At 42.8% G+C, this 13,116-nt stretch overlaps 1 protein-coding gene across 5 annotated transcripts in view; it reads left to right on the top strand.

The window, feature by feature from the left end:
- The window catches only part of LOC108244163 (voltage-dependent L-type calcium channel subunit beta-4), a 19,265-nt gene extending 6,155 nt beyond the window's left edge, over positions 1–13,110 (top strand). The window contains exons 1-13 of one of the 5 annotated variants that reach the window (XM_017430107.1): positions 7–78; positions 2,238–2,408; positions 2,513–2,635; positions 2,765–2,892; positions 6,031–6,107; positions 6,552–6,571; positions 8,691–8,771; positions 10,217–10,275; positions 10,517–10,626; positions 10,830–10,981; positions 11,066–11,161; positions 11,708–11,893; positions 12,002–13,110. In XM_017430107.1, the coding sequence (XP_017285596.1) occupies positions 34–78; positions 2,238–2,408; positions 2,513–2,635; positions 2,765–2,892; positions 6,031–6,107; positions 6,552–6,571; positions 8,691–8,771; positions 10,217–10,275; positions 10,517–10,626; positions 10,830–10,981; positions 11,066–11,161; positions 11,708–11,893; positions 12,002–12,262 (1,509 nt within the window). In that variant the 5' untranslated portion in view covers positions 7–33 and the 3' untranslated portion in view covers positions 12,263–13,110. Of the gene's footprint in view, positions 1–6; positions 79–2,237; positions 2,409–2,512; positions 2,636–2,764; positions 2,893–6,030; positions 6,108–6,551; positions 6,572–8,690; positions 8,772–10,216; positions 10,276–10,516; positions 10,627–10,829; positions 10,982–11,065; positions 11,162–11,707; positions 11,894–11,998 lie in introns of those variants that run through there. The other 4 variants (XM_017430106.1, XM_017430103.3, XM_017430102.3 and 1 more) reach the window with 4 other exon arrangements.
- Positions 13,111–13,116: the final 6 nt, after the last annotated feature.

The following is a 13,116-nucleotide window of genomic DNA, read 5'->3' as shown; positions in this document are numbered from 1 at the left end:
TTCTAGAGGCGCTTGTTGGAATATCAAACCTCCATGTATGACAATTTGTACCTGCATGGATTTGAAGACTCGGAGGCGGTGAGTGTGCTCCCTCTCTCTCTCTCTCTCACACACACACACACACACACTGAGAGGCCTTTGATGGGTGAGCCAGCGGTATAGTGTAGTGTGATCCTGGGCTATGCTTGGCTAGAAGGGGGTTGGGTGGGTGTGTAAAGGAGGGGACGGTGGGTGCACATTAACATGTTTTTTTTTCAGATAATTCCTGCTCACATTCACGCGTGTCGAAAACGTGGAAACAGACCTAAAGGAGCCGCTTATTGTCCACCCGCTCCTCGCATCACAGGCGAGCTGTGCTCCGATTCTCAGCGGACAACCAAAAAGGACGTAAATGACACCCCCCACCCCTTTCTTTTTTTTTATTTGGTCATCCCTTTGAGCCGTCACTGAAATGATGAATCGTGTGTCACGTTCCCTACGTTTCGCCCTCTCCTCGAAGACACCCGGCCGAGGGCTTCTCAAACCCTGCGACTGCGTGGTGCGCTGGCTCTGACGAGGCTCGGAGGAACATGCGTCGTGATGTCATTAAGTGGACTCTGATGCCCGATGAGTCACATGCTGAAGCTACTCCACTGGATAAGAGCTTGGATGCTACGATAACCCTGAAATCTCCTGCATACAGTGACTTCTTAGAGGCTGGCCTCAGATTCTTAAACACAAAGCCAAATTGTATTGGAAAATCTACATTCTCTCACTGCTTTGGTTCTTTAAATGTTGTCATTTATGATTTCATGTGTTTTTGACTCTTTATACACTGAAGCAGCAGACCCTGGATGTTATTTTTACTCTCTAAAACTTGTATGGACAAAACTGAAGCGGGTATTTGTCTTTATTTTTTTCCAAAGCTCAGGCTTCTTTTTAGGACAACTGGGGGTTAATTTTCCCAGACCTGACAAGGCTGAGCTATAATTATCACGAGCCAACAAGACAAAGGTGTAAAATCCACAGACCACCCATTTAAAAAAAAAAAAAAGTGCTGAAGAAATCGCCCGAGCAGCCAGCAGACACATTTTGTCCCGTTTTCCTTCAGTTAGGAGTTCTCGGAAACCTTTTTTTGCAAAGCAAGTCTCTGTGATGGGATGCACGCAGTTCGGATGAGTGGTGTGCTGAAGTCAGGCTTTCCTGCTGCTTGCTTGCTTGGGTAAAAAGAAGGAGAAGAAGAAAAAAAACTGCTTAGCTGTGATGACTAACTTGATTGATCTTCCTGGGACTAATGGTCCTTCTTAATTGAATCATCATTAGGGGCTGATTGTTTAGATTAAAACAGCAGAAGGAAGCACTTGATCCAGTCGTGTCCTGGTATTAAAAAAGAAGTTCTGGAGAGATTTTTGACTGTGAGGGGATAATATTGACTGTACTATCGGATCATTAAGAGAGGATAACATTGTTGGACATTGCAGTGACAGTATCTCTTATGATAAACTCACAATTTCCTCCATCCCTTCTTCTTTCTCCTGTTTTGAAAGTTGGTAATAACCAGAACCTGCCATGTTTTGCAGTCCTTTATGATACGACAATAAAGTCTAGATATATTTTGCTGTTTTTTAATAAAACAGATAAAACATGAATTTAAACAACAGAAAAATGTAACTTTTCAAATCTCATCACTGTACTGGTAAGTTCACGAGCCGCTCGCAGTTTTGACTTGTTATTTTGTTTGTTTTATATCCTTTTATAATTCTTTAAACGAGTCAAAGGAAACATTAAAACCCAAAGGAAAAAGAAAGTGTAATAACGTTGAATAAAAACTTTATCTGAGACGCTCCTTTCTGTCTAGTTTTTGCTATTTTTGTGGCATTCCAATCCACGTCAGACTTTGCACCCTGAAACCTCAATAAATACTCTGATAGACAGTTTTTATATTTGGTATGGAAAGCATTTTAAATGCGTTGGAACAAAGCTGCTGCATGTCCTCGTTTTTTGCTTTTAAACGGCCTGCGCCTGAACCTCAGGGCCTTCGTCAGAAAGGCATTCGAGGTCATTCAGCTGCATCTGTCCTCGCTTCCTGAAACACTCTGAGTCATTTTGCGCTTTAGAGGTCCTTGTTTGTAGCAGCTTCTTTAAATGGAAGTTTATGACTAAGTCTGGCCCCGACGTGGTTGTAGTTTAGCAGAAAATACTCAGGTTAGCGTTCTTGTTTGCGGATCTTTAGCATTTCTGCGCTTTTCTGCTCGCAGGGCTCAGCTGATTCATACACTAGCAGACCATCAGACTCAGATGTATCCCTGGAGGAGGAGCGGGAGGTGCAGGCCCAGGTCCAGAGCCAGAGCCCAAGCCAGAGCCAAGGACCGGGACAGAGCCGTCAGGAGAGGGAGCAACAGGCCGCCGTTCAACTGGAAAGAGCCAAGGTAGCACCCCTGTGGCACGCCGTGTTAAAGCTCAACCACATATATGTTATTATGTAAAAGGAAATAGTTTTATTTCTCGTTGGATTTGTGTTTCTGCCCACCAGAGTAAACCCGTAGCGTTCGCTGTGAGGACCAATGTAAGCTATTGTGGCGCTCTGGATGAGGACGTTCCTGTCCCGGCCACAGCCATCTCCTTTGACGCCAAGGACTTCCTCCACATAAAGGAGGTAAACCTCTACGTCCTGATTTCTGCAGCCCTCTGATTATTACTCAGGTCAGCGCAGGAGTCGTAACTGAAACGGCACATTGTCTGAGAGCACGTTCTTCCCCCCTCGATTTGTTTTTGGCGTTTTCAGAAGTTCAACAACGACTGGTGGATTGGGCGGCTGGTGAAAGAGGGGTGCGAGATCGGCTTCATTCCCAGCCCTCTGAAGCTCGAGAACATCCGGCTCCAGCAGGAGCAAAAGAGAGGACGAGTCCAAGGGTAAGTAACTGAAACAACGATCCCATTTCGCTGTTTCCTGCTTGGGGTAAAAAAAAAAAAACAATTTTATTTAATTATTCTTAAAAAGGAGCTTTGTAGCTTGACAGATACCATCGATATTGGTTAAAAATATATAATTAATCGTTCCTTTCATTACATTTTTGTCTTCCGTGCTGAAACTTTATCTGTGAAAGATTTTGAGTAATTATTTCTTTTACTTTAATATTTTTAATAATTATACAATTCAAGAAAAACACAAATCCCAAATGCAAAAACTCATATCTTTTTAGTTGAAATGATGAATGTTCTAATATGTAAATATTCAACTTTGTGGACTTTTAAAAGCTGATTATTATGCTTTTTATTATAAATATGAATAATGTATATTTAAACACCAGCATTTCAGACTATCTGGTAATTATTATTATTAAAAGAGAATTGTTTTAACAACTGATTAGTCACATTAATAACAATTTTAGTAACTTCTTAGCTAAGATTTTCATCATTTATCTTTCTAACATGTTAAAAGATTATTTTAATATGGGTTTGAATAATTTTTTACTATTTCTGACCTTTTATTTGGAAACATAAGTCTTTAATTAACTGAGCAAACCAAAGATTTACTCATAGATTCAATAATAATGAAAATAAAAGTAACATAGAACAGTAAGATGAGCACATGGGTGTGTTTTTTTTTGTTCTTTATTTTGATTATTACTGTTTGTGTGCTCTATTATCATGTTTGTGTTAAATCTAACTTATAAACACTTCTCACGTTAAAGTTTGGCTCTTATTTGTTAATATTAAAAGCGGAGGAGTGCAGTCTTTAAGTAGGAGTATAGAAACAAACGTGCGGTGTTGTCAGATCACTTTCTGCTCCAACGCAGACCTGCAACAGATAGAAACACTTTCATTCATCAGCGGTTTCTGCTCTCCTGAGTTGGACCTCTTGGTGCTTGTGACTCATACCTGTTTGCACCTCCTCCTCTGCGCCGACCGTGCAGACGGGTTCAAGTGGCCGTAGTTAGCGCGCCCGTTTAGTTTCCCCGTTTGTGCATAATTGGTCGTGAGCACTCTGTCGTCCGGAGTTAACTCGCCATCACGTCCTTGGTCCTTGCCGCTCAGGCTCACAGTAATCCTTCTAGACTGGAGGGGCCTGGGTGGCTTTTCGTCACCAAGTCTGAAAGATGAGAGCGGACATTCAAACCCCATTAACCTCTGTGATTTTAAAATTTGGAAAAGCACTTTAATACGGAGCAAATAGTTTATTCATAGTGTTATTTCCTGCATATTAAAATGCAGCAAATATACATTATGTCAGTGATTCCCAACCCTGGTCTTGGAGGAACACCATCCAGCATGTTTTAGGTGTTTCTCTGCTTTGACACACCTGATTTGAGTGACTGAGTGATTACCAGGCTTCTGCAGAACTCGAAGAACCGCTAAAGAACACAGAAAAAACAAAAACATGCAGGATGGTGTTCCTCCAGGACCAAGATTTGGAACCACTGCACCATATGGTAGTGAACGCCAACTGCTGGTCCCTGGGTCTTATCTGGGCCACAAGGTTTTAAATTAAGAAACGCCATGCTATCTTGACACGGGAATAGGTTGTAGCTCCGCTCGGAGAGGGTTAATGTTCATGTTTTTACAAGTCTTCAACTAGTTTTAGCCCAAGACGTTTGGCATCTGGACATTTTTTTCAGCCCTAAAATGCTCGATGAGCCCCGAGCCCTGTGTAGGAAGAGCTGACCTACCAAACTGATGAGTCGCTGTGACTAAATAATAAAAAGCTGTAGGTGTTATGTTAGGTTAATGGGTCCAAATATGGCAGTTTACTGCTATAAAATTAGTTTTCTGTAGAGCTGGTTTGCAGTCAAAGGAGGAATTAATTTATTTCTGTACGTTTGCACCAAGTGTAGCTACTCCGTAAACTAAAACCTCATAATAATACACTGATTTAGGTGCTTTTACATCATGCAGTAATGTTTTTTAACTCAAAACTCTCATGTTCATTAACTTATTACTCGTGATTTTGGAGCGACTTTCCTTTTCCCCCACATTTAACCATTCACGTACAATGATTCACAAGTAAAGTCACAACAAAAGCTACTCAGGCCAAAAGAAAACATGAAAAATTGTTAAACACTTTAAAGAATTATAAAAAAGCCTGGCAAGTGACATCTGTTAATGACAATAAAGACCATAGTTACCAGAAATCCTGCTAATTAGAGGTTGACCTTAGCATTGCCTGTTTAAAATAAAAAAAAAAGTCAAATTTTATCGACAACCCTGCTGTCCTATTTGCACAGTTCTTTTTCAAACAGTTGTTTTTAATTTATCCTTTGATCAGTTGATGAGAAACATAATTTAACTTGCTTTTAAGATAAAATATGAAAAAAGCTCAGAGAAAAGCTGCCCATGACCACTTTAAAAGACTCACAAGAAGCCCCTGCTGCATGTAAACAAGAATATAAAGAAATAAAAGGAGCATTCCTTGCAGGAATGTATATCGCCTGCCACCTTGTGTGCCAGGGTTTCAAACTAAGATCTTATGTGACCTGCTCGCGGTCGGTGTCCGTGTGGGGGACGACTTTTAGCTACTACCACACAAAGTTTTAGCTCAGCATCTGTAAAAATGACTGACATATATCCATTTTTGTGCTTGGTAATGTCAATTAGCTGTTAGTTTAATGTCTTTAACTCACACACATCAGGCAAGAATGAAAGGATGACTATCTACATAACTGAATGTGCAATCTACATTTTTATTTCTTGTTGCCACCACTTTGTAATGAGTAAATATAAAACTTGAGAAAAGAGTTCTTTTCAGTCTGTTTCGTTGCTTTTCCTGTTTCCTAAAACAAAAATGAATCATCACATGTTAATGTTTCTACTTCTAGCAGAATAAGGTGGACTCTCTGCTCTTTATTTACGCCGCTGGTGAATCATAAAGAGCTCCAAGACGACTGTTTTTGGTTTTATTTTTTTATTAAGATTTGGAAATGTGTAGTTCAGATGCTTCGTGTTGATAATACCATAACGAGCCGCAGCAAATTAGTAGTTTTATTTAGCTGTTTTCCGCATTAATACCACCGTGTTTTCTGTCTTTTTTTTATCTCCTCTTGTCTTTTCCAGTAAGTCTGGAGGAAACTCCTCTTCTAGTGTGGAGGATGAGGTTTCTGCCTCCATCCGACCACTCATTTCCTCAGCAGGTGAGACCTTCGAGCAGGGGGAGGGCAGGGCCCGTTAATAACCCACCCGAATCAAATCCATAACTTCCCGAACCGCTGCAACGTAGACAGAATGAGACTCGCTCAAAAGCCTTCCCATGTCTCCACGTAGAGCTTAAGTTTACTGCATAGAGTTGTTGGTACGTTATCCCATGATCCTCCTCTTCCTCCAGTTGAGGACTGCAGGCGCTCTGAGACTGGGGCTAACCACAGTGTGAACCCAACGACAAGACTTTGATCCCCCCCACTCTGAACTGCTCTCATGTGACTTTGTGAATATAACCTTAGGACTATAGATATCCTCTTTTTGATAGGTTTCCTTTGCTGTAGCATCCTGAATTCTGTTTTTTTCTAAATGCTGTTGTGACTCCCTCTGTGGCTGCAGCTACTGACGACACTGTCGCTGTCTTCTCTCCCCTCCTACAGGAAAGCAGAAACAGAAAGTGGTAAGTTGGTGGCAGCGAACTTCCCTCATTTACCATCCACTCAGCTCTTGTCGGCGTCATGAGAAAGTGGGCGGGAAGTAGTGTCTTGGACAGGAAGCTCATGCCGTGCGATACTTCAGCCCTACTGAAGTATACCGAGCCGAATCATCCCCATCCCTGAAAGTGTTAGAACGACGATGTCTGCTTCTCGTCGCACTTTTAACTGTGGCAGTGTTGACGTGGGCTTCATCGTATCACCAGTGATTCTTGGAGTTGGTGTTTGGCGTGGTCAACGAAATATTACAGTTCCGTGCACACCAAAATGGGCTGTCATTAAAAAAAAAAAAAAAAAAAGCGGGCGCTTCGTTACAAACACTCAGAGTTTAGTGAGCATGCAATTGAAAATTTGCCTATTTTCGCACAACTTTCCTGCAATTTTGAATTTCCGATAGTTGCCATCCGGTGAGAGACCCCCCCATGAGGCGAAACAAAATCCGACTGATGTGGTTAGCCTCCCATTTAGTTGCTGCACTTAAAAGGATAAACTCAAAATTGTTGCCTAAATATCACGTTTATTTTGTTTTGAAAACCATGAGTGCAAACCTGTGCGGTTTAGGTTCACGGCTTTAGAAAAATGCCAGTACCTAACTTTAGATTAGCCAGTTCCAGCTGCAGCCTTGTGATTCTGAGGCCGCAGGTTCGAGCTCAGGTTGCAGCAGGTCTGGCGTAAAAACAATGACCAAATCCTTTGTGTGAGTTTGCTCGCTGTGGCGACCCCTGAAGGAGGGCGCAGCCGAAACAGAAGCAGATGTAATTTAGTTGTTTGTGCAGCCAGAAAAACAAAAACCCCAAATTCAGTATCAGGACACTACACCTATTTAATGTATGTGGACTCACAAAATGAGTCCACTGTGAGTTCTTATTTTTAAATTTTCCATCCAAAAAGCTTTAAAATGTTCCACAGTTTGTTGAAATTTGGCGATTTATCACCTGGCAACAAGCTGGTTTTTGTTTACGAGAGCGCCGGTTTGAAAACTCTGTTTTTATTGGACTGGAGTGACGTCATTGGGAATTCCAGCACTAAATTTAAAAAGCGAAATCCCAGAGCTTCATTATATTTCCCTGCCCTACGGCAAATAGAAATGGGCAGTTACGAGGGTTAGAATTTAAAGGATCATTTCTGAAGACGTACCTGTTAGAAAACTTCAATAGGTTAATTATTTGCAGTTTTAGTTACCGGGATTGCTAAATGGTGTCTTCATTTTTACGCTAATCTCAATTCCAGCAAAAATCAATATTGTCACATTATTTGCGACTCATTTTGCAGCACGAGTCGCATATCATGAAGCTGAATATTAGCTCGTCGTAGTGAGTAAATCTCCAAACATCCTTATAGATACAGAAGAAAAGCTCCATTCAGTTAAATAAGCTGAGGAGCTAAAAAAACATACATTGTATGACATTAAAACAAATAAAAACAGAACGATAATTCTGGTGTTGCTCTGTTTTACTCAAACCTTTTTATTCACCACCATGGCAACCTTCGCAGTCCTTTGACAGCGTCTTTATTATGTAAAATGTTTCCTTATTGTGTGGCAGATAATCTGCGCATAAAAACAAAATAGCGTACATTTTAAGTTTCATAGTACAGTGTAAAACTCCTGTTTTGCTTGTCATTATTGCATCCTTAAATGGACTGTTTGACATCACCGCACTTTCTCTGGTGTTTTCTGTGTTGTGCCACTTCTTATTGTGAAACCGGATTAGATTTTTGTGACTTTTATGATATGAGTGTACAGCCATATTCATCTTTTTATGTAGCAAATGATAAAATATGTCTTTAATATCCTCGTTTTGGTAATAAATCAGCTGATAAGGAAATAGAAACTCACTAGTATCTAATTATGCTTTAAGCAAAGTTGGAATAGTCTCAGTCAAGATCTTTTTAATGTCTTTTTTCCCCAATTTTTTCACACTTTAACAAATATTTTATCATTTGCTCCAATGTAGCTAAATACTTCCCATTTGACGTGAGATTGTGTTTAAGTGTCAGCTGACTCTGCAGTCGATTCGGTTCTGATGTATGTGAAGCTGGCGTCCTGTGATCCGGCGTTTGATGCCGCCCGCTTTGTGTTGACAGACGGAGCACATCCCCCCGTATGACGTGGTTCCCTCCATGAGGCCTGTGGTGCTGGTGGGGCCGTCACTCAAAGGTTACGAGGTGAGCTGGGTCCCCTTATGATCGACTCTAAAATTAAACGTTCCCCCCTTTTTTTATATATATATTTATTTTTTTAAAGCCGAAAATGGCACCAAGCTTGGGTTTTAGAAACACAGAGCGGATAAGACCTGCATGTTTCTCCTCGTGTCCCTAAAAAGAGCTTCCTGTTGGCACAGACGACGTGCCCACGTAACATCGAGGCTGCAGCCAGACTAACAAGGAGGCTGAGGAGTCAGATGGAAATGTGTCGAGTAATTGGCAGATTTTGACTTCCATATGAGGAGCATCTTTCTGTTGACAGCCTCATTGCCTCCATTAGACTTTAAATCTGCTGCGGAAGTGGACAGCACTGAATATTATAATTGCAGCTTTGCTTGCTGTGGTTCTCAGATTTTATTTATCCGTAAGAGTCGTAAGACAGAAACAGAACAGTAAAACGGTGGTTGTGACTGAAGTCCCTCACCGAAGAAGGGTCCAGGATCCTCCTTTGGCTTGTGACCCACCCAGTCTGCAGAGTACTGAAGCTTTTATGTCCAAACCCACCGAATAGTAAAGATCTGTCTTCGTTTGCTCTCTGAAAACAAAACCCTTTCACACTTGGAGCGAAACTCAGTTCTGGACCCGTCAAATGTTGTGTTCAGGAAGGGGGCTGCGTTATTCTTGGACCAGCCTCGGCTTAATGTAGACAGGGGTCGTTGAGTACTAAAGTGAAGCTATTGAACCAGTTACTGATTCTCCTCTGTAACAAACGAGCTGATTGTGTTACCCGATAAAGTTTTGAGGCCATGTTGTGGACGATGAGAGCTCCGGTGGGCATCTCTGGGTCTGTCTTTGCAGGGCTCCGTCCATTTTTGTCAGATGTAACTGAACCTTAAGACAGAAGCAGAAGTAAAAACTATTCAGTTGAGCAACGGAGGAATGGATCAGCTGGTTTCATTAGTTCGTACGGCAGTTGGTTTTGTTGATAAATTGTGCATTTATAGTTTAATGAGATTCACTGAGGCGTATTAAGCCTGTCCCAGCACGCACTGAGAAGGACTCATGAACGCTGTGGACACTTTTACAGACCTATTTTCAAACATCCAGATTGAAATGAGCAGATTTCTGTCAAACTTCTTGTCTTCATTTTTTAATATAAGCCTTCTTTAATGCAACACAAGGATCATTTCATTAAACTATGTTCCCATTTAAAGTAAAACAGAAACAAGTTGCTTTAATTCAGGACTGGAGTGACCTGGAGATGGACGGCAAAATCACTCAAAGAGCACGTACCCACAAACCTTTGTGTTGTCCATATCTGACTACAGATTTAAAGCCTCATTTTAAAGTAGTCACACTTTTTGAAGCCGTTTCTGCGGCAGCGGCTCCCCCCAGGAACACATAACGAGCCTAAACGTGCTGTCACAGCTTATCCCCGCCGTCATTATTTTGTCTTTTCTGCGCAGGTCACAGACATGATGCAGAAAGCACTGTTTGACTTCCTCAAGCACAGATTTGATGGCAGGTAAGACAAAGTCACTGTTTCACAGCAAAGATGTTTTGGGGCGTCGTTCTGTTTCACCTCTTTCACCTTCATATTGTCAGATTTGCAATTAAAAAGGAGACAAAGTAGCTTGAACTTGTTTAGCGCGAATGTAAAAATGTCGCTGTGGTAATAAATATCAGACAAGTGAAGCAGCCCGTTGGGTCAGCTTTACTGCTGCGAAAACCCATCGACACGATAATTCTGTGTCCTTTCTTTGCAGGATAACTATAACACGAGTCACCGCAGACATCTCGTTGGCCAAGAGGTCTGTTCTCAACAACCCCAGTAAGCGGGCCATTATCGAAAGATCCAACACTCGCTCCAGTTTAGGTAAGAAAACACAGTTCTACTAAACATCACATGCTGGTAAACACATTAAAACTTGATGAAAATAGCGTTCTTTAAAGGAATACAGGACAAAGTTTAAAGCAAGTGAAGGGAATGACTCTCAGCTACTACAACACCAAAAAATCTAGAAGGAGCCGACTGTAAAAGTTAATCAGCTGAACTCAGTGAATGTTTCATCTCTGCAGCTGAGGTGCAAAGTGAGATTGAAAGGATCTTCGAGTTGGCCCGCTCCCTGCAGCTGGTAGTGCTGGATGCCGACACCATCAACCATCCGGCCCAGCTCCTCAAGACGTCCCTGGCCCCCATCATTGTCCACGTCAAAGTCTCCTCGCCGAAGGTGAGGCTCCATGAAAGGAGCTCGAACTCGTCTTCTCATAAAGGGCAACAGAGCGATCCGAGGCGTGTTTTTCTGTTCGTCCAGGTTCTGCAGAGGTTAGTCAAATCCAGAGGGAAGTCCCAGAGCAAACACCTGAATGTCCAGCTGGTAGCAGCGGAAAAACTGTCTCAGTGTCCACCTGTGAGTGTCCATCCTCACACACAGAGTCCCTGTAGCTGCACCTGCACTAATAAAAAATATCCAAGATGCTTTTTTATTTAAAAGAAAATCATGAAATCGATTCAGAGTTGTCTAAATTAATACCCTGGAGCTTTTATTTTGACAGTTTTAAATGGCAAGATTACTAGATCTATTACAGATCATGTGATTTTTAATAAAAACACTCTTAAAACATTTTTTTTCCATGATGCAATTGAGACCATATTTATTCCAGGGTCTGAGCCAAATGAACAAAAGAACAGGCGCACTATTATTAGCAGTGCAGCCCATTCTGCTATTTTTATGCATTTTGCAGAACGGGTTTGTTTACTGATAGGGGTTGGGTTTAATGAGACACAAACCAAAAGAAATGCTAATGAGCAGTTTATTTATGCAGCCATCAGCCCTTTTTATGCACCGTGCAGAGATGTTTGAGCTAAAGGCTGGTTTAGACTTTTGGGGGACGATCCATATAACCGTCTGATTGTCGAAGCCACCGTTTGCTGAAATCCTCTCTGCTGCTGACAGGAAATGTTTGACATCATCCTGGATGAGAACCAGCTGGAGGACGCCTGCGAGCACCTCGCCGAATACCTCGAGGCCTACTGGAAAGCGACCCACACCTCGATGGCGACGCCCCTGAACCCCCTGATGGGTCGGAACCTGGGCTCCACCGCGCTCACTCCTTACTCCACCAGCATCTCTGGGCTGCAGGTATGACTTAAGAGGAAGTCAGAGACGTTGAGCGGTCGCACCTGAAAGCCTGCGTGAGCCGTCCGTTGTGTAATGTGATGCCCCGTGCTGTGTTCGTGTGATCAGCAGAGCCAAAGAATGCGACAGAGCAACCACACGGGGGACCACTCCACCCCGAACGAGCGGCGCAACCTGATGACGACGGACGAAAACTACCACAATGAGCGAGCGCACAAGGGACGCAACCGCGTGTCCTCCGGCTCGCAGCACAGCCGGGAGCAGCAGGACCCCTACCAGGACTACCAGGATCCCTATCAGGACGCGTACAAGCCGCATCGCAACCGCAGCTCGCCGGGCAGCTACAGCCACGACTCCCGGCACCGGCTCTGAGCCCACTCCTGCCACCACCAGGACCCTAATGACCCAGGTTCAAATCAAAACAAACCCTGCAATAGAGCCAAGACGGTCCCCAAATTGTACCTTTTCCCTTCCCTTTTTAATCTGCCTGGCTGTCTCTCCTCTAAAGTTGAATAACGTTCAGGTATTTCTTTCTAACTGAGCTGTCAATCAGCAGCATGAGAGGTCAGGTTCAGAATGCCAACGATAATTAACACAAAACACGTTTAATTTGTCTTTCTGGGAACTTCTGGGATTTTACTAACACAACGCTCACAATGCAGCGCAGACGGCGGGGGCGGGCCTGTTGCCTCCGTCGGTGAGCTAATTCTGGATACAGGTGACTACATTCGGGGGCGGGGGGGTTTATGATCCCGGAGCGTCGAGCCGCTCTGCTCACAGACTTCTGCAGGCTGCTGCCCCTCACCTGGGCCGTGTATAAATCCTTGTTTTAGCTTATTGCATGCCGATAGTTGATCAAATTCTGCATCACTGATATTTTGTACCGAGCGGTCCGATAAGGTGTAGACACAGGGGTGGGTGGGGGGGGTCCTGCTTTCTAAATCATCCGGTCGTGGAGGGTTGTACAGATAGCTTTGAACACTGGTGCTTCACACCCCCCCCCCAAACCCCACACTAATTTTGCTGTTTGCGAGCCAGCTTTTCTGTAGCATAGCATTGGCATCTCCATTTCAGAGGACAAGATGCTAATGGTGCTGGGATTGGATCTGAGTTAGAGGACAGAATCGTTAGCCGTTTCTTTTTTTTTGGTTTGTTTTTGTCTGTGAAGATCATCCACAGTTTATTTTTTTATTTATTTATGAGCTTTAAGATTGAAGGCAGGTGTC

The sequence above is a fragment of the Kryptolebias marmoratus genome, linkage group LG23 (assembly GCF_001649575.2).
Source record: "Kryptolebias marmoratus isolate JLee-2015 linkage group LG23, ASM164957v2, whole genome shotgun sequence".
Taxonomy (NCBI): domain Eukaryota; kingdom Metazoa; phylum Chordata; class Actinopteri; order Cyprinodontiformes; family Rivulidae; genus Kryptolebias; species Kryptolebias marmoratus.
This window is presented reverse-complemented; position numbering and strand designations above follow the sequence as displayed.